Raw genomic sequence first — 22,276 nt, 5'->3', positions numbered from 1 at the left:
ATGCTTTATATTCTGGTCCATAAAAATCATGTTTTGGGCTTCCCTCCATTTTAGGCTTGATAAATATCAGGAATCTTTCATGATGAAAAAGAGTTTGAGGGAGCAGTAGGAGCAAAGAAGGCATATAGGGTATTTCATAAACATGGGGTCTACTGCTTAAATATTCTTGTGTGGCTTTTCTTTGGGTGGCTCTCTGTGCCTATTTTGAAGAAAAAAGTCCAAGTCTTATGCCTTGAAGTCGTTTATTCTGACATAGTTTGTGTGACATATATAGACCACATATGACTATATGCATGGGAAAGAGAGGAGTCAACATGGTATATGTAAATGTACAGAGCCTAGAACCCCTTGGATTTGTACAACATGAGGTTATTCAAACCATTTGTCAATGAGAAGGAACTGCATGGTGTTCAACAGAATCCCTTCTGCTCTCCAGACAGGCTATGGGACTGCTCAGGACACAGGCCACAAAATGGTCTCCAATATGGAGGTGTGCAGTCCTAAACTGTGCCTAAATTAAGCGTGCTTGTGGACAAAGAAGCAATTTATCACAATCTTTCATTTATATAGCAATAAAAACTGGCCCACAAGTCACCTTTACACATTGTTCTTTCACTTACTTTCTAGACTTTAAATATATTCTACCTTTAATTAAATTAAAAAATCAGGAATAAATTGTGAACAAGAATACAGCTCAGTTAATTCCTATGACCCACATCTTTATTTTACCACACATAATACAAGATCTGTCACACATATTACAAAAATCCCAAACTTAAAATTATTCCAAGGAATTAATGAACCATTATTTGTGTAGCAAAATTTTCAGCTACTGAATTAAGAAACCAACTCCAAAATCTAATTAGGCCAACATTTCCAGATTGTTGTAGTTAGGCAAAAATGCTGGAAGATTAAAACCTAACTCTATCAGAACAAAATACATTTGAAACTCATCACATCACATCATCTCCTGAATAGATCACACATTTTTGCAGAGTACTATAAAAAACACTGAGGTTGTCATTAACTAGAAAGTACTGACTAAATTTTTCAATAGGATTTGAGACAGCTTGGGAAAGAGCAATCCAAGTGAAAGATCACTGCTGAAACACCAAGCTTTGTCCCATGTAACAGAATGTTCTTTCCTGTAGTAACGAACCTTTAATGGGCTTTCAAAATCTTTATGGTCAACCTTATCACCTAAAAGAACTTCAATCTCAGTCAAAGTGAATTTAAGCTTACACAGACAGCACAATTTCTGTCATTTAACCATCGTGCCATTCATGTCCTCCAGTGAATTAGTCATTATTGAATTAATGATATCTATAAATTCATGAACAATTTTTCCAAATAATATGCCAAGTGGAAAAATCTGTCTGGAACAGCAGGTACAGAAACGTGGTAACTCGTAACTAACTGCAGTCACAGAGGAATAAATTTTTATATATGTTCAGGCACCAGAATCAGATGTTAAGTCCGCCCTCTAGCTATAGCCAACACCCAAGCAGGGAATGGAGATGGAGCCACTGCTACAATGGGCTGCTGACATTCTCTGAGAGTTGCACGACAAAAAGGATGACAAAATTCCACACCACTGCCCTTTAACTAATTCAAAACAAGGCTTCGATTATTTGCAATGGACAATATTCACTGTGGATACCACAGAGTTCTTGAGCATAATTAAATCAAAATCACTTATGATAAGCTTAAAAAAAAAAAGTACGATAAAAAAAAAGTACGATAAAAAGTAGGATAAAAGTACGATAATCTGATGCCATTAAGTAAGCTGCCATTTTCCTTAGGAATATACTAATCACATAATGCTGGAATAGAGTAATTTATGCTGGAAGAGACCTTTGAAGATCATCTGATCCTACCCACTTAGTCAAAGCAGAGCCAACCCTACAGGTAGCTCAGGGTCATAGAATCACAGAATCATAGAATGGTTTGGGTTGGAAGGGACCTCAAAGACCATCTAGTTCCATCCCCCCTGCCATGGGCAGGGACACCCTCCACTAGACCAGGTTGCCCAAAGCCCCATCCAACCTGGCCTTGAACACTTCCAGGGATGGGGCATCCACAGCCTCTCTGGGCAACCTGTGCCAGTGCCCCACCACCCTCACTGTAAAAAATTTCTTCCTTCTATCTAATCTAAATCCACCCTCTTTCAGTTTAAGCCCATTACCCCTTGTCCTATCACTACATGCCCTTGTAAAAAGTCCCTCTCCAGCTTTCCTGTAGGCCCCCTTCAGGCACCAGAAGGCTGCTATAACGTGTCCCCAGAGCCTTCTCTCCTCCAGGCTGAACAACTCTCTCAGACTGCTCTCATAGGAGAGGTGCTTCAGCCCTCTGCTCATCTTTGTGGCCCTCCTCTGCACTCGCTCCACCAGCTCCAGGTCCTTCTAACGCTGGGAACCCCAGAGCTGGACACAGTACTCCAGGTGGTGTCTCACGAGAGCAGAGTAGAGGCGGAGAATCACCTCCCTCGACCTGCCGGTCACACTTCTTTTGATGCAGCCCAGGACACGGTTGGCTTTCTGGGCTGCAGGCGCACACTGCCGGCTCATGTTGAGCTTCTCATCAACAAACACCCCCTTATACCTGGTTGCTTTGACTTGAAGGAAACGTCTCAGTTTTGTCAAGGTACAATACCCCCAACATTTTCTTCAATTCTGCCCAATTACATACTTGTTTGGAAATAGGGATTTGGAAGCTTTCCCAAAAATGCAGTCTGGAACTAGGGACTTCAAAAATTACCCCCCGGAATGCAGCCCAGCCACCCCCTGCAGCTGGTCTTCCTCACTGCTTTGTGAAGTTAACATGTCACATAGAGCTAGTATGGTGCCCCAAAAATTCAAGCATTGAGATCCTGAGTCAACTGAGGTCTGAGATTAAGATGCCATGGTACAGATGCAAGGAAGCTCAGACTGTCAGCTGCAGCCCCGCAAGAAGACTGATTAGGGAGCTAGATTTCCATCAACTTAAGAGCTTCATGTCAGCTCAAATTCTGCCTTCAAGATTTTACTTTAAAGAACTTGGCTCCAGATGCTATGGAACCTACCATATTCTTCCAACACTGTTGGAACAGACCTACTGAGGGCTAGGAAGTCCTTCCTCTTAGCAGAGCTGATTAAGTTAGTCTCCATGCCATGCTACCAATAGGGATGCTATTTCAATTCTAGCCTCATCCTCATCATGAGATATGAACAGGCACTCCCTCAAGTCAAGACCTGAAATGCTTTTTCCCCTCCACAAAGCCAAACAGCACCAAGTAAGCTAAGCTGACATCCTGGACATAACAGACATTGCAAAGAAGAGAACCTGTCAATCATGCTTATTCACTGCTGATCTCTTGTTAACATGGACGTAAATGCACATTTTCAAGGGGGGAGATAAGGCAATAAATACTAAGACATATGAATCTAAGCCTACCTACATAAGTACAAAAATATCCCAGAAGAGATGATGGCTGTACAGTCACATTTGTGAACTCTGTGGCGTAAGAGGAACAGAACTGTAGAGCAAACCCGTTGGTATTAAGATTCCCTCATCCGTTATAATGCCCATTTTCATGACAGTTTAGCTCAGTCTGGTCCTGTGGATGCAGCGTGCATTGGCTGCTAAAGCTGATTCACTGTGTTCTGAAGTAAACAGGGATCATGAAGAGATTTGCTTCTGAATGCGTTCCTGAGTGCTAATGTGGGCATATTCTACAGCTGAGAAATAAGACTTTAAAATGTTCAGAACTGAAGCTGAAGTAGAAAAACTTGCAGTGCCAAAGTTTGTTGCAGGAAGCACTCCTGCCAGTGAGCAAATTCGTAACTGGGACAGAAATCATCATTTTGAGGTTTACTTTACAGAAGCCAGTCTCAGCTTCTGGCACATAGCATTATTCATTATAGGAGAATGTGTTCTGTCCAAAGTTTTGGAGTAAGTTTACTCGCCAAGTCCTTAATTACAAATGATCAATTGCAATTTATTTCAAATTGGGATCTGCCTCCAGGGTCTTCAGTTAATGTTGTTTCCGGTGACTGACAACCTCAAGTTTCTGCAGGCAAAGACCAACTGATGGAACTGGGCTCTTTGTTTTTAATACTTGTACAGACCAGTGTATTGGCATTCTAAACAAGGTATTCACACACAAAAGTCTTGACTGACACAAAAGCCAGGCCTACATATAAATGAAACTGTTCTCTCACTGCCAATTTCTTAACATATAAGGCAGGGTCTCTGAACCCATCAAAAATGACCATGTGAAGTACCATGAACAAGAAAGGGCAGATTTGTTGAGTGGCAGTAGCTACAAATCAAGAATTTACAGTTTATTTTCCTGGACTCCCTGGAATATGTTAATTTTTATGAAAAATATAACTAGCTGAGTATAAATTGTAAATAAAGTAAGTATCATAATATTCTAATTGAAGAGGGGAAGAAAAAAAGAAGAAAAAAACCCCAAATTAATGAACTTCTCTTGTTTACCTTGCACAAAACAAAGCGAATTAGAGGAGCTGGGAGAAGTGCTTAGGACAGTGCTCAAGATGCTCCTGAAAGCATCTTCAGTTTCACTGCAGCTCCTCCGTTTCCGCTTCCGCAGATGAAAATTACAATATTTGTAATACAATTATGTATTTGAATATACTGATCAAATGCATATCCTTCTTTAATCTCTTAAAAGAAAAATCTTCTGATTATTATTATTTTGATGATGTGCCAAAAAAACAGTTGGCATTTCATACGCTGATTTTTACACTTGATGTTAGAAAGTAAACATGAAGGTGTAGTTATCACTTGTAGAAAATACTTAAGCATAACCAATTGATTAAGTGGAAACAGAAATCAGGAGCTGTGCAAATTCCAAAACTTGTCACTGAATCCCTACATGGTGCTCTGCTGCTCAACTCATTCCTGCACTAGTTTCTAATAATACTTAACTCATTCTCCATTATCCCTTTGAGGACAGGTCTGCATAATTATCATTTTGTAAGTTTTATGGCAAATGTCAACTGCTCAGTTACAAAAAGTACCCATTTCTGCTACGTGGATAGACCATACTAACATCTAAAATCCAAGCAATCAGAAAATAGATGACCATATATTTTTTATTTTTGTGTCTAAAAATCTTCTTCTTATCAAGTTAATATCAAAAAAAATTAAATTATTTTTTGTTGAATCTTTAATACTACAACATGAAACACTACACATAATGCAGAATTTTTCATGCAACATTCATCTATGCAACAACAATTGTGTTGTATTGAACACGTCCTCATAGCTGGCAACCTGGTGTTTGTCACAGTATGAAATCAACAATCATTTCCAAGGCCCCCAGAAATTACCAGACAGACTGCAGCTGCTGAAGACATGACAAGCAGATTTCAAGGATATTATTGTCAAAGAACACAATTCTAAACATTATCATTATGAAGAAGCAATGTCAGAAAACTACATTCTCTACTGGGTTAAAGACAATATAAACCTCTCAACTGCCAACATAAAAGTGACCAGTGCTTAAAGTAACTTAAAATTCAAGAAATAGCATAAACTTTAACTCTCTTCATTTTGCATAAATAATCATATTACCTTTTGTTCCTTATAAGCAAATAAGGTCAGCTTTTGCTGCTTATCAGCAATTAGCAATGTCAATAATTGTAAGATAGAAAATAGCTCTAACTTATTAGACTTTTGAATGGTCAAGTCCAGAAAGAAAACATCCAATTTTTTTTACAAAAACAACAATCCAATCAGAAAAAAGTCTCAATTTCTTCCCACAACCTGCTATTATTCTCTGAAATAAAGATTTCTTTTCATAGGGTAACCTATTACATGGCCTGAAAAATTACTGGTTTTGTAATTCTTAAACTTGAAGATAACATACAAGTGGGCTTTTTAAGGTTGCTTGAATAAGTTAACTTTTTAAAGTCACTCCTTCTGCTTTAACAAACTTGATAGCTGGGCAATGAATGAGTTCTACTTGACTTTTAAAAAACATTCTACAACTGTAACACTCTATGAAGCGCATAAAAGCAAAACTAGTTGACAGACAAGCCACATACGATGCCACAGAAAAACAGAGACTTAGAACAGCAGACAGTTAATCATCATCACCACTTGTCATTTGCTGTAATTTATTGAATCAATCATTTCAAAAGACATTTACAATTTTAATAATCAATTCCTGTTTATACACCAGAAACAGATAAAGAGAATTGCTAAAACAAGTTATCTGTCATTCTGCCTTGACAAATTACTTGAAAATGAAATTGAAATGTTCCCAGAGTTCACTTGCTAACTGAGAGCTAACTGTATCTCCAATATTAGATCTGAGGAAATTCTGCAAACAAAACTCTTATCCAGATACACTTCTAAAAGAACAACCAAATGATCACATTCTAAATCACAGATATCTGTGGTTAGGTGAATGCATTTCCTTTTCATTTAAGAATATTAACATCAATTAATGACAACAACAATTTTTAATGAAAATTTTGTCACTTAGATGAATCACTATTATAACTATGAATCACATAGTTATATCTACCAGGCACAACATAGCATATTAACCAATTTATGCCAAGTTTTCTGGAAAATAACCAACTTGACTTGGCCCCAGCTATTTTTAAAACAAACAAAAAAAATCAGACCATGACTAATGATAATAAGTCTAAATACTCTACTGCTTGAGTATGAACCACATATATGTCACAGTTTCAGCTTTTACCTCAGAACTGGGTAATTATCATTCACTGCTATCAAAGGATGAAATAAAATACACAAATAGCAGCACTGTAACAACTGTAACTTAGGAAAATCTAGTTGTTTCTTACTGGATGCTTTAAAAAATCCTATTAAAAGATTTTTACAGTAAAGGAAAACTGAGGTAGAGAACCTAAAGAAACTGAAAAGAGCAAGTTCTGGGTAAGTATTCCTTCAGCAAGTAATGACAGGCTGACTTAGACTGTACTAAGGAAGAGCTGCATGATGTAGATGGGAGGGATTTATTCATGATATCTTTATAATTTTTCAGTTTCATTTTTCAGTTGCAAAGGTTCTTTAAAAGGTCTGAACCTATTGTGAGATGAGAATTTTGCATAAACTCAGAAGACTCAATTCTTTTTGCAGTCACATATAAAACCTTCTTCTGATAGAATACTCCGTAAGCTCTCTGCATTAAAGCATTAAAACTTCCAGAACAGATTCTTCTAAGAGGGATCTCTGGGAAGAGAAAGAGCTCACAAATTTTGGCAGCAGCAGAGAAACTGACTGGTGTTGCTTCTATGTGATCCAAGAGCCTGAGGTGATGTCCAGCCATGAAGCCCAACCAGGCCCCAAATGGAGAGGAACAAGCAAGATTGGTAAAAATGTTTGTCATAGATCCTCCTAGATGCATCGTTGTGATAGAAGTTCCATCTGAACATGAGGAAAAAGTTCTTTACTTTGAGGGTGACCGAGCACTGGAACCGGCTGCCCAGAGAGGTTGTGGTGTCTCCTTCTCTAGAGATACTCAAAACTTGCCTGGACGCAATCCTGTGCAACCTGCTCTGGGTGATCCTGCTTTAGCAGGGGGGTTGGACTAGATGATCTCCAGAGGTCCCTTCCAACCCCTACTGTTCTGTGACTCTATGACAGAAACAGCACTGAGAAAGACTTATCAGAAATGTGTTCATGACGGCGAAATTTCTGGTATTAACTGGTCCTGCTCCAGGACTAAAACCAGAGAACACGTATGAGCACAGTTCTATTGTGTCTGAACGGTGCTAAGCATCAGTATTTACTGGAGTTTTTTTAAGGGTGGAAAAGGAAATGCTCAACTGTACTTTCACCTACAATACTCGACAGAAATTAGGAAATTCATCCATTTTGGAGGTAAGCAACAAGACAATGTGTTTAACAGAGATGTCCTCTGGCCAAATTTGAGAACTACAGCCACAAGCCACGTGGTTGAGACCTACACACTCAAAACATCACCTGCCGATCCACAGCCACTTTTAGGGATAATCTCAAAACCAATTGGACCACAGCAGAGTCCAAATAGTAGCAAGTTTTGCTGCCTTAGGGAATTTCCCAGCTGCAAAGCCAGCATCTGAAGAAGACACCATTAAGCAGCAACAGATATTTCTGCATCTTAAGACTCCTGTTTTCATATAAAGTTACAAAAATCAAGAGAAGTTGCAAGATCAGGGCTATACTTCTCAACAGTGTTGTCAATCTCTTGCATATAGCCTGGGGTAAAGTAATTTCTGGAAACACCTATGTTTAGAATCCCTACAGAGAACAGTATGCAAATTCTCTGGATCAAAAATCTGAAGAGAAACTGTACAGTTAGGGGAATCCCAAACTCCTCTCAGCTGGTGTTTGAGACTCAAGCACAGACAATACCGTATACCCACTGAATGAACAAAGAGATGGCAGGACAGAAAATATGTTGTATTTCTAGAACCGACAACAATATATAAATAAAGTGTCTCTAGTTGTGTTGAGATATATACACACCAAACTAAGGAATAGCAAACTCTTTAAAGCAAACTGATTAATTAGTCTGATGATCTCTATAACACATGTCCCACAATCTTACCCAGCATCCACTGTATAACTTCTGCTTAGGATCAAATATTTATTTTCAGAAGACTGAAAAGCTACATTGAGAGTACTTCAGTTGATGGTTATCCTGTTGTTCCAATAATGTTTAACTTTGCAGTTCACCTTTAAATACCAGTTCAGCCTTAAATATCACCTTATCAGCAACAAAATCACTTTGTCATAGTAGATTTTGAACAGAAGGGGAAAAAAATCCCAAGTTTTTCTAAAATCAGGTTTTGATCAACATTCTGTCTTATCTATGATTTTTTTTTCTTGTTCCTTATTCTTTTCTGCTTCTTCCAAGTCCTGTAAGTTTTATATTCTCAAGAGCTGGATGTCAGTCTTTTTCTGCCCATATCTTTGTACCACTTTGCTCTCAACAAAATTAAATCTGTGACACTCTACAAATATTTTGATAGAGAAACATGCTCAGATTTTTCACAAAACACCATGACCATCTCTGGCCCACAACTGCTTGCTTGACACACATTTAGAAAGACCTGTCAGATGAATCTTCAATAACTTTGTAATGTTTAATAGAAACTACCCCCCAACTGGCACATTCTTCACTGCCAAAACTAGCTCTCAGCCACCACTTGAATTAAGAATATCCATAGAATCACAGAATCGTTTTGGTTGGAAAAGACCTTTAAGATCATCAAGTCCAACTGTTACTCAAACCAAAGAAAACTGTATGAATGATATGGTATGAGGAAATAAAAGACAGGTTAGCAAAAACTTTAAAGCAGAACTTTACATTTATAGAATAGGTAAGAAAAATAGATACAGAAAGAGGTAATCCTGTGTATGTACTTGACTTCTCACAACGAAATCACTAGCTTCACTGGCTCAAGAAGCAGCTGATATAGAGATACATATATACACACATGCATGCACACATACATATCTATGCCAGCATAGTGGCTGCACTCAGAACTTCTGCTCATTAGTTAGGAAGGAAAGTATCAAACCAATGGTTCATCTCTGCAACAAAAATGGTTTATTGTTTATTTTACTTGAAGAATATGGGACTAAACCCACAGTAACTCTCATATAAACTGAAACAGGAGCTTTTCTGAATTTTTTTTCTAGGTTTCCTATTCATATTTATGTACAGTGGCCTTTAAAAGACAGTAAGTAACAGCAAAGCTTACCTGCTTTTTTACTAAGTTTGTATAAGAAGGTTTGTCGTGGATCTGAATGGTCTCGACACGTCAATTGCAATAAAGAACCAGACTTCTTCCACTTCTGCATAAACCACAGTCCTGCATTGTTAAGTACAACATAAGTAGAGATCCACAATGAAATATGAAAACTAATCAAACTTAAGTAAAAGTATGTAAAGTTCGCATATTTAGCTCCTCAGATGTTAATTTTTCATGTCAGCATTGTCAAGCCCAGAAACATTTAATAGTTTTATTCATTAGTCTTTCCTGTCTATACATAATAAAGCATGAAGACTATTATTTCCTCTAGTGTACATGCCTTTCTAGCAAAAAATAATTATACTTACAAAAAGTGAAAATACATTAATAAGTTACCCATAAGGCAACATACAACCTCTGTTCCAATAATTTACAGATTAGAACATTTTGATCTTGAAATATGCAGCACTAAACAACAAGCATTACTTCTCAGATTTCTAAAAATAACTTTATAGAACCACTGAATTCATTAAATATAACTTGAAGGAGGCAGGATTTTCTGGGAGGAAAATCGCAATATTCTATTTTCTATGATGCTGTACCCTCTTTATTAGTCAATGACCAAAGCCAGCTGGCTAACTGGCTCTTCCGAAAATCTTCTCTCCCTTGCCAAGCAAAAGAAAAGCAAGCAACCAAGCCCTTACAGCCTCAAGAATGTCTTGATTCAACCCTCAAGGAAATAGTTATCTTTTACTGAAGGAATTTATTGAAGGCCATTAATGTATACACACAATACTGTAATTTAGTCTTCAATACCTATTACTTATTATTATCTTGGTATTTCCAAAATCTTAAGGAGTTTGAAATGTAGAGGAAGATTACTATATGAAAAGGATAGTTTGTACAGTCTTCAACTATAAAAGAGATTAAATACTCCAGAAATCCTTATTTTTTCAGTGAATATATTCTGGATTATACTTTGATAGCTTTAACCTTAATCCTGAAGTGAACCTCACTGCTAGTGTATTGAGGGCTATAAATGGTACCATTTCAAACCACATCCAAAGAGCTCTTAATGTTCCCCTTGCTTCTGTAAAGTCACAGTAACTCCAGTTTGCCAGCAATTCCTGTCCACTTTTCTTAAGCTCAACACATGGGAGTTAAAAGTTTTTCCTCCTCATTTTTGTATGAAACAAAATAATAAAACCATCAATAAACAAACGGGCACTAAACAAAGTAATTCATGATTTTTGGAGTGTTTTTTTTTAAAAGAGTTTAATGAGCATGTTTATATTTAGTGAAAATAAGTGTTACTCATTTTGGGTTTGGGCTCTCCAAGGTAAGTGGTAAACTCAGAAACAAGTTTTAATTTAAAAATGTGATGCAACCTGAAAATATTTTCTAATGTTTATTTCAAAAGTCAATAGTTTCTACAAGTTCTCCTAGACCTACATTTAATCTTTAGAAAAACAGACATTCCTAAGGTACAAACACATCTGTAGAAATGCACTGCAGGTTGTAAGGTTTACTGCAGGACACTTTTGAGACAGAAAAGACACTACGAGTAATTCAGAATTATTTTAATGCGTTACCTACTTGTTTTGCAGATTAAGTATTTTAAAATTCAGTTTATAATAAAATGGACTCAACACATTAAAACTGGAGTTTGTTTGTGATGTAACAGAAAGCCTGAATCAAAGGCATGGCAAAACGCTTATGTCAACCATTTCTAGCACATCCTTCTATTGATACTTTCTAACTCTTCTCTCTTCTTACAACAGTGAAACGTGCACTCTCTCATAATCAAAGTAATGCAGAAATGTGCCCCCCCACATGAAACTAAGTGCATTTCAAAGACAAATCTCCCCTAAACTTATACTACTGAAAAGAATACTTTACCTGTATTAACAAGAGCACTGCTGTTGTAGAGGGTACCAAGATGTGGTCCTGACAGAGACAGGAAGGTATGAAGTTTGTTGAGGTAATATTTAAATCGAGGTCTCGTGAGCACTGAACGGATTATTAAATTACCCAGTGAGTGTCCAATAAAGCTGTTTAAAAAAGAAAAAACAGCATAGCATAGAATTTGATGGCAATATTTTTTTTTTTCCCCTTTTAAACAGAGAAAAATAAAACTGGTGTCATAAAATGCTGAAAGAGCATAGGAAAAAAAATTAATGAAAAGTTTCCATTCAGCAGCCTGTATTTTAGGTCACACAGAAAACAGCTTGTCCGTATCTCCCAAGCTGCACAAACTCATTACAAACATGTTTTGAGCTCCTCCGGCATTATTTTACACGTGATTTTTGAAAAGCTAGTGAAAACCAACTATCCTTCCACCAGCATTTCCCACCCAAAACCAAGATTATTTCTGGTTGTATTTCCCTTAGCACCAAGTATTCAGAAAATATTTGAGGAGCTGAGTATGACTGAATGAATCACTACGTTTGCATGTGATGGCCTTCAGTATGAGTTACTGAAACAACCTAGTGGAGAAGGATTCCCAAAGTACTCCTACAAGGGGGAAAACCATTAACTGGATCTGATTATTTTAAAAGAGAAGCAACATCTCAAATCTGCTTAGCAGTTGGACCAAAATAAGTGATGACCAGCTTGAGCGAGGCAATTGTAGGATATCTGTCTGCCAGGAGAACATTACGTTGTTTCCCTGGTTAAGCAAGTTAGGGGAAAGATGGGCAGGACTCTTCAGCTTCTTGTACCTAAGAATAATCATTACTTAATCTGAGGTGCCTACTGTCATACCCACAAGTCTGTATAAAGCATTTCTTTAGAAGGGACACTACAAAATAAAGCAATTCTAGTTATTATGCAGTTATGCCTACAGATTCCTGCTGAGGTAAGGACCACACCCTCCTAGGCAGTGAATTAAAGACGTTATGGTAGAGACAAGACTCACAAAATTAGAAGGAAAAAGTGTCTCCCTGTTTTACAAATGTAACCTCAGGACATGGGGAGAACACACAACCATCCAAAAATATATAGTAGAACTATCGTGGCTGGATCATGTATATGCACAACGTTACACCCATAAAATCATCCTTCCTGTTTGCTCTGTATCACTACATTCATCAACAAAAATAGGTAAAACAAAGCTACCAGTAATATCTGTGTAAAATACAGTGCTAAAAAAATCACTTGACTGTTTAATTGCTTCCCATGCAAGAATGACTGACTCCAAAAATTCCAATTTAAAGCTAAATGAAAAAAAATTCAAACATTGGATTATAGAATGGCAGGATCACTCCTGAACTCCTAAACTCTGACATAATTATACGTTTCTATGAAAGAATAGGCTATTTGTTCCTTACCAATACATAGTTTAAGCATATACACATATTCTTACTCGCTTTTACTACTAAATTTTCAAAACTGCTGCAATATCAGAAATTCTTTGCCGCAGCTTGCCATGTTTGCCTAACTAATTTAGAAATGAAAGATATGTATCCTCTGTGCTGTCAGCACAACAGCCGCGCATTTGCAAAACAAAATACTGAGCTGCTGACTCTCTTGAATACTGAAATTTAAAACCATTCTCTCGGAAAACATCATAAAGACCCCACAAGAAAAACAAAATCATAGATTTCTTTAGGAACAAGAAAATGTCCACAGAAATTGAGTGAGTTTATCCTGAAGATGATCTGCATCACACAATTGCTCTTGAATAAAAGAGATTATTTTCTAAAGAAGATCTGAATATTAGCAGAGATGTTCTCTTGACAGTTCTCTGACAGTTCATCCACTATTTATTAAATGTCATAAAAGGAAGAGAAACTCTTATATTGTACCATAAGAAAGGCCAATTTAATCACTGGAAAACACAGTGATCCATCAATCAATCTTATCATCCTCAAGAATACAGGCATACCTGAACCAAAACGTCAGAAACATGAAAGATCCATTTGAGGAAAAAAAGGTGCTCACAATTAGCTATGTGAAGGTACCTCAAAGATTAACACTTGTTCTTGTAAAGACTTACGAATAATAACAAAGGATACAGTAATATGTTCAAATGCAGATGTTTAGGTGTACACATAATAAGCCTTTAACATTATTTTCTAATAGGGAAAGGTTTAAGGATTTGCTCAAATCAAAAAGGAAAAGGGAGGAAAAGGAATACCCTTCAAAAAGAGTTCTGAATGTTTAAGACAAAAACGTAACCCATCCTACCCATTGTTCTGGATACCTGCAACTGTGGGATGCTCTGCAAAACCAATGCATGTCTGAACAGTAGGTGGCAATATTACCATCTCTTGAATACAAGATAGACTAACACACTGAAGTAATAGAATTACACTGTAGTATTTATAAGTGCTTTATGGTGCACGTCTACCAAGTCAGATCATACTGGGAAATTAGACACAGTAAAACCGCATTATTCTGTGCTAAAAACAAAAAAATCCTGTCCAACTATGAAAATTCATGGAAGAAAAAAAAATCCATCAAAAGCCATAACCAAAAAGGTGATGAAACAACGAAGAGATGTTTCAATATATGCATAGCATTAAAAATTGTTTTATTTGTGAGCCAATGTTACTTAGGGAAGAGGATGACAAGCTGAATAACCCAACTGAGGTGAAAGTCCAGTACAGGTCATCAGAAATTTATGTAAGACCTGACATGAGGAAAATGGTTTCTGAAACTACACCCTAAGAGCATGTGGTTTATTTCCCAGCTATGTGATGACCTGGGAAGGCTTCCATCTTCACAGATACTCAAAACTTGAAGAGGTATGACAGAGCAATTTGACTTGCTTCAAAGTTGCATTAACCCTAAAGGTGGCACTAGTCTGAGTGGGTAACTGGTCCAGATGATCTCCAGAGGACCTCTCAACCTGGAGTATTCTGTAATTCTTCACCAGACAGTTGTTTTATAAGACAAATTGCTGTTGGTGTGAACCAAGCTTCCAGTTCATGCTTGCTACACACTTGTAGTGAGCACAAAGATTTTGTTCAGAGGAGATGAATGCACACATATTCTGTAACTGGTACTAGCTTTGGCAGTACCAAAAATGTTGGTTCACTGAATCTGACACTGTAGTACAGCTCAGGGTTCTGATGGTACAGGAAGCACCTTTTCTTATGTCAGTGTAAGAATGTCGTACAATAAATAGAGTTTTGCCGCTACTTGAAGGCACAAGGCTTTCCACTGACCTGAGAGCACAGAATCTCAGAACTTCTCTTGACTTGTCTTGGTCTGAGCAGATTTTAGTTTGTTTTAGCTGTGACAACAATTGTCTGGCAGTGAAGTAACAAGTGAGGCTTACAGTTGCTTTAGTTTCACTATAGTTTCTATTAATAACAAGTAGTTACTCTGTGTGGCTTGAACTGTGTTATCAAGTGCGGTGTGGAAGACTGCAGACCCAGGTGAGGTCTATTAATGGTCACTGCAGAAGCACAATCTTACAACTCAGGAAAGAAAGACAGTACTAAGGATAACAGAGAACGGGGCGGGGAGAAAAGAGTAAATGGGAAACAAAGGAAAGAGCATGTGGACAGACTGAAAAATCTGAAAATAAATCCAGACAGACCCAAGGCCAAGGAGGCAGAAAGGCCCACTGGGAACATCATTCTCCTTACACTGAAGCCCCAGAACGCTGATGTCCCACTGCTTAAGGAAGACAGAAACCACCAATCTTAGGAGCGAGACAGCTGCTGGAAGGGGAGCCTACCACCTTAGAAAAGATACTAACAACTTTAGCCATACTAATAATGGGACTTTTCTGCATTAATTTGGACTACGAATTTTAGTAGTACTACAACTACACTAACAGTAATTTTTTGCTACATTTTTAATGAGATTATTAAAACACTAGTTGGACTAACAATAAATTCTTAGCTCTGCATATGAAGTGTGTTCCCTTTTGCTGTAACGAGACTTAGAATGTAAAAGAGGGATTGAACAAGTATTGCTGACACACAATGCTGTTGGCTTTTTTGACATACAAAATCATTATAGGTCTGGAGACTGATTTGTAATTTGACTCAGCTATTGAGCAGCACTCATACAGAGAACACTTCCTTTAGTAAAGTTTTTCCTTAGAGGAAAAACTAGAATCATTCAGGAGAGCATGGCTAATTGGCACAACGTCCGCTTTCTTTATCACCAAAACAAGGTAGGAATGCATCAGCTATCTGAACAAAGGATTTCTCAATACTACTTTCCTGGGCTTTCTGGGTCATCCCTTCAAGGAATTGCATATAAGCACATCTCTTTCTGAAAGCTCACTCAGGTAGCTATCAGGAAACAGCTGCAGGATTTGCTAATAAGTTTAAGTTTCACATAAGAAAAGGTAAAGTTGAGAGATGGAGACTTCTGCTTTGGCAGGGCCAAACACAAGTATACACTTTGAAAAAGAAACCAAAATAAAAATTGATAATTTATTTTTTCTTTCAAGTGACAAGTAATAAATAAAACAAAAAATATTTGCAAATTGAAAATCTTATGAGAGAAGCAAACCAAAAGCAAAGGAGAATTCAGTTCTTGGGTATGAACAACAAGAAGGTAACTGGGTGGGTCTGCTCATTGCAGCCTTCGGACCAGAGCATGAGAGAGAAGATGTCAGTGTCAGTGTATGCTCGTGGGTTACAGAACTCTCCTGTCCCTGCACAGAGGGTGCTAACATGCAGTTTGCGTAACACAAATACAGTTACAGGATGCCTTGTTTTTGGGTTTTTTTTGGTTTTGTTTTTTTTTTTAAATTTAGACAAAATGAACCATGTCAAATCTTGCCCATCTCAAAATAGAAACATTTGTTTAAAAAGTGAGATTATGTTTAAACATGTTAGGTGTTTTATCTAGCTGAATAAGGGCTACCAAACACATGAGTATGCAGAAACTTGTAGGAAATGCATGTGAGTAGCAAGTCAAAAAAACTTCCAGATGTACAGTTTGAGGATGCCTAAACAAATGGATGAAGTCAGGCTTGAATTTGCTCCTTTCATCTATTGATGAGCTAACTCCAGCAACACAGCTGAGTCAGTAAGGCAGTCTGCCCAAACAGTGTATCTATCCTACTTGGAGAAAATAAATGGAATGGGTATTCCCTGGAAGTAACTGAAAAAGGAAACAGGAATGCGTAGACTGGGATGAGCCTTCTATTAAAATATAAAACATGCTTTTTAGCAGATGAAACAATCAGAAAACATCAAAATGATGAAATATTTTTTTCATACAGCTGCCCTTCAACATCACAGATAAGATGGAATTTCCCTGTAGGAATGACAAGGTAGACAGTCTGCTATGTCATACTTGGTGAAGAGACTATAAAATCAGAAGAAAGCTAACTTTATCTTGACATAGTGCTATTACAGTTTCCTTCAACTTTCTCAAAATATTATCTGTTTTTCTGCAGAACCCTACCACACAGGATCTGAGGAAGCACAGGCTTAAATGTAATGCTTAACTCTGCCCTAAAACCACCAACAGAACTAGGTGAGCTTACAACACTGTTCAGCTTCCTTTCAGCTGGGAATTCCCTCTCTCCTTTGTCCTTTCCCCTTTGTCCTACTCCCCCCCCAACCCTGAATTTCTCCTTCCCACCTCTCTTTTGGCCTGCTCCTGAGCATCACAGTTCAGAACAACACAGGGCTCTAGTTTTAAGTTTATTTCTAGAAATAGTATAGAACAGATATTACCTGATTTTTGAAAGGGTTAGATTATAAATTTGTATATACTGTATAATTTCATCTAAAAGGCGATCTGTCATGGAATCAAAATCAGCAAAGGTATCATTCTGTAAAATAAAAGAAATAAAAAATAATAACTGTATTTTCTAATGCAGCAATATACATTCTGCATTCAGTCTGAATTCGTATTCCCCAGTGTTTTGATCAACAGCACACAAATAAAAGCATCCACATTAACTTTGAATACAAACACTACAGCTAGTTATAATTTTTTCAAGGTTTTTTTTTTTTGTAACATGGAATAAAGTGATACACATTTTAATGTAAGACTACTTTCTTCTAATATACCAAAACAAATCTTAACATTACACTGCCAGCCTTACTTCTAAGCCTTCCCCTACACATAATCTTATCTGTAGGGAAACAGAGAACCAAACTGCATATTCAAAACTAAATCACACTGCCCAGGAAACAGAAATGAAACAATTACTGCAACAGCAAAAAGAGTCTATATTAGAACTGTTTATTCAAAACAAAACAAAAAAAGCTCCCTGAAAGCCTTATCCCAGTTCACAGCTGATTCTCTACAACAATTAGCAGTAAGAAATTAAAAAAGACGTAGGCAAAAGCTGCCTAAAACTTTTCAACACAAGTTGCAAAGGATCTGTGCAAAAATCTGCCGTGTTCAACATATTGATAAATGATCTGGGAAAGGGAAGAGGGAGAATAATGAGAGGTCAGAGTTTGGAGACTAAATCAAATATCCAGGATAGTCAAATCTAGAACCAACCAGAACTTCAGAAGAATCTTACAGTACTGCATGCCTGGGTGATAAAATGGCAAGAATTGCAAAACAATGTTACACAGGGAAAAACAGCCCTAAACATATATGCAAGCAATAATCTATACATCTGCATTCTATATAATCAGCTATGTTAGGAAAACAAGGAAAGAATACAAAATATCAATACAGCATTTTGTAAGTCCGTAGTGCGCAAGCATCTTAAATGCCCTGTCTCGTTCTGATCATCCTATGTTAAACGATAAGAAGTTTGAAAATTGTCAGGGAAGGATTACCATGGATTACCAGAAACTGTTTTACATGTGATCCTGAGAAATACTGAATGAACTAAGTCTCTTCAGTTGCTTCCTGAGGGAAAAATTACGCTTGTTTATAAAATACTTAATTACTAAAGCAGAAAATGGGGAATGATTATTGACTATGTTTTTTTTTTTTTCCCAAAACAAGCTGTGGGGCGATTTGTTTCAATTTCCTTGTTTGCAACTGAATTAGTAATGTATGTGAACCACAGAATTAATCTCAACTGTATGCTGTGGGAACTGGAATTAAAAATGTTCAAAAAGAATCGGCCAACATTAAGGAGAAAAGTCCATCAGTAGCTATTAGGCTCACTGGTCTCAATGGAATTCCCAAATCAGAAAGTTTTAGAATTGCTGACTGCCAAAACCTATAGGGCTAGAGAACAGAAAGCATGGACTGGTGCCTGTCCAGCCTGTTTCGCAAAGCATCCCAGCAGCTATTGCCAGAAAAACACCACTGCACTAAATGAACTTTTTGTTTGAGCCATTGAAGAGACTTTTTGTTCTGAAGTATATCTAATACAATATGTAACACAAAAAAAAATTAAAAATTGGTCTCCTGTGCTTTGTCAAGTTTACTTCATCTGAAAATAATAAAATTCACAGAAGTTTAACACAAGAGGTAATTTGATACTGGTTCAGTGCCATGATGTGGATCTTACAGTACACTGACAAAAGAACAAGAGACAGGTATTTTGTATGTCTCAGATCCTGTGAAAGAACACATCTCCCTTCTTGCCACACCAGTTTTCACAATCATGATTTTTACCATTAATATCGAGGGTATTTAATTTACAATCCTAACTGATTATGGTGAGAACTTAGGAGATATCAGTACACACAACAAAATGGCAGCAACAGATGTTACTCCTTAAACATTTACTTTCAATATCATACTAGGTTTTGTAGTTAGTTTAACGAAAGCCATAGATCAAATCATGGATTCCGTGAGAATATAATAAAAATATACAGAATGTGGTAAACTGCAACATGATAGCGCCATTAAATAAACATGTCTGAAGACGTACACTGTTTATTGCTTTACAAAAATTCTTTTTTTGTTGGCAAATACCTGATTCCTTTCAGACATAAGAAAGTCTATTCTCCCTCCAGGCAGCCCTAGCTCAATGTAAGTCTTCACTAATCTTAGATCTGCGCTGTTACCTTAAAAGGAAAAACAATCAAGAGTTAGATACTGCAAAGTTAACTTGCAATAAAAGCACTTAGAATACTGAAACGAACCTACCGTACAACTTTATATTTAAACGCTGTTCAGTATATTCTCAGCCCTAATTAAAATTCAGGAAGACTCAGGAAGATAAACTGCAATGCCAAATTTAGTCACAAAACCGTCTATAAAAATGACATTCAATGCAGACACCAGTTTTAAAAAAGCAAGGATTTAAGAAGTCATGTTTGATTTTGTCTTAGCATCCAACAGATACACAGCACTGTGAACATTACATTCTTGAAAACCTAATTAACTTTGATGAAAATCAGTTAAAGAATTCAGAGCTAGCTTAAAGAATTCAGTGAAGGAGCAAGGGCAAGTCGTAAACATTTTCACAGAATAAAAAGGCAGAGTGGACTGTCAGCAGATAAAGCTACATTTAGACTGGTACCCAAGACAACAAATGCTGAAGTTTAACTAGCATCCTGAAGATTTCTCTACATCAATGACTATGTATGCTTTTGAAGAAAGAGTACCCTTTCTGCCTTAATTAGACAACAAGATTTTTATTTAAATCTGTTATTAATAGGAAAGAACTTGTATGAACTCACCATTTTATAGGAAAATTCTAACTATATGGATTTTTCTAAGGCTTCAAACACATGTTTTTTTAACAACAGTTTTTTGGCCAAGTTAACTTTTGTGTCAATTCTAGGCACGCAATAGCACTTGAACATCTGCGCTAGTAAGAATGAATACTTCTGAGTTCCATTTTAAAAGCACTTACCAAAGGATGCTTTCTGCCCAGAGGAAGAAAGAAAAGCTATTCTTTTTTTTTTTTTAAACTTAGGAATCTGAAAAATGAACAAGAAGGCTGTGCAGCGTCAGTGCAGTCCAATATTCTATCTATTGCCCTCTTGTGTTTCCTTACATTGTTACTTTCAGAAGCTTCTCAAAAAAAAGACAAAAATGTTGACGGCAGAAAGCTGTGACTATCTTAACTAGAGGGGATATTATTTCTTAACATGCACATATGCTTTGAACTAAAAGCAGGTGAATATATTCAAGCTATTTAAACTTTCCAATCCTCCTTTCAACTAGCAAGAGATTTTCTCATTCCTACTACAGTAGTCCTTGGAAATACTCAAAACCCAACTGGGTTGGGTCCTGGGCAACCTGCTGTGGGTGACCCTGCTTTGAGCAGGCAGTTACACTAGACAATCTCCCGAGATCCCTTCCAACCTCAACCACTCTGTGACTCAGTAATCTAATGTTTTAAAACCTTATAAAGACTTGACTGCATTTTACATATACTTTTTTTTTCTAACAAGATACACATACTTTATTTTCCTTGACAATGTAACATTACAAATTCTAAACAAAACTGTTTTGTTAGTAACTCCATTCTATTACCACGATACAGACGTATACCTGTAGAACATAAAAAACCTGAAGATGTATCTAACGTGAAGTATGGAATAAAATGGGTTTATATGCATGAAAGTTTTACTAAAGACAAATGTTACATAAAATTCTTAATTTAAATGATTCTATGGAACATATTGTCAAATGTAGCAGTACAATATCAGATCCCTATTTCCCTGCAGTGAATCTATTTCAGAAGTGTTCAGTTCAGAGTTCAAATGACAAAAGCTAAACTTGACCGGTAACCTGAACTGCTATCTCATTCAGTATCACATTTCCCAGCCTACCATCTAGGCCATGGACGCAGACTATGAGATGTATTCCTTCTTCTGAACAGTCATCCTCTTCCATACTGAAATAAGGTACTGAAGAAGCCAGTTTGAAAACGTCACTATACATAAATCCAGGAAGTTTGAGTTGCTTCAATTCTTCTTTAGCCTGCAGAAAACTGGAACAAAATTGTATTTATGATAAAACAACATTTACTATTGCCAGACAAACGTAATGTCTCCTAGGATACAGTTTTCTACTGTCTTTTTACTTAGTCTTCTATGTAATTAATATAAAGGATAACATATTTATCAAATTACTGTCTTCACAAAAAAAGACAGTTCTTCAAAATATTTTTTACTGCGGCTTCTTACAGCCTCTTTTCCTCTGTAACAAAATCCATACCCCAAGCTCTACTCTTTTCTGTTCTTTGAACATTTCTGCAAACTCTGCAGTATTTCTGAAACCACTGAAGATTCTGAGTTAGTTCTGGTCTTGAGCAAGCAACAGCTTTGTTCAAATGCAATAACAAAATTACAGGAATTATAATTAATCAGAAGTCAAGGTAAAGATTTCCACTGACTTGTGATAATTCTTGCCAAACTTAAAAACCTATTTCCAAGGTCAGCAGAGAGCTGGGGCCAGTGCTGCAACTGCTCAACAGAAAGTCTCCCTGGTAGGCTGAATAACTGATACGTGCTTCAGAAGCAGCCAGATCCAGACTTCTGATCTTTTACATGTTATATGAAGGCATACACTGTATGGTTTCCAATAGCTGAGCTCCCCACATGCTAGGGGTTCCTTGTGTTCCTCCCTTTCTTCCCCTTCCTTTAGTTTTTTGTGTATGACCTTCCTACCTAATTAATTGCATATCAGTTTCCCTGCAGCACTTCAAGCGTTACGCTTCCTTACGCTTCTTTTCCTCTGCATGATCCCTCACA

General features: G+C 37.0%; 1 protein-coding gene across 3 annotated transcripts in view; it reads right to left on the bottom strand.

Annotated features, from left to right (window-relative positions):
- The window catches only part of FAM135A (family with sequence similarity 135 member A), a 95,009-nt gene that overhangs the window by 4,500 nt on the left and 68,233 nt on the right, over positions 1 to 22,276 (bottom strand). For 2 of the 3 annotated variants that reach the window (XM_075747430.1, XM_075747432.1), the window contains 5 exons: positions 21,353 to 21,513; positions 19,542 to 19,633; positions 17,378 to 17,475; positions 11,622 to 11,773; positions 9,732 to 9,842 (listed from right to left, as the gene is read on the bottom strand). In XM_075747430.1, the coding sequence (XP_075603545.1) occupies positions 9,732 to 9,842; positions 11,622 to 11,773; positions 17,378 to 17,475; positions 19,542 to 19,633; positions 21,353 to 21,513 (614 nt within the window). Of the gene's footprint in view, positions 1 to 9,731; positions 9,843 to 11,621; positions 11,774 to 17,377; positions 17,476 to 19,541; positions 19,634 to 21,352; positions 21,514 to 22,276 lie in introns of those variants that run through there. The other variant, XR_012834439.1, reaches the window with a different exon arrangement.

Source organism: Balearica regulorum, chromosome 3 (assembly GCF_011004875.1).
Source record: "Balearica regulorum gibbericeps isolate bBalReg1 chromosome 3, bBalReg1.pri, whole genome shotgun sequence".
In the NCBI taxonomy this organism is placed as follows: Eukaryota; Metazoa; Chordata; class Aves; order Gruiformes; family Gruidae; genus Balearica; species Balearica regulorum.
This window is presented reverse-complemented; position numbering and strand designations above follow the sequence as displayed.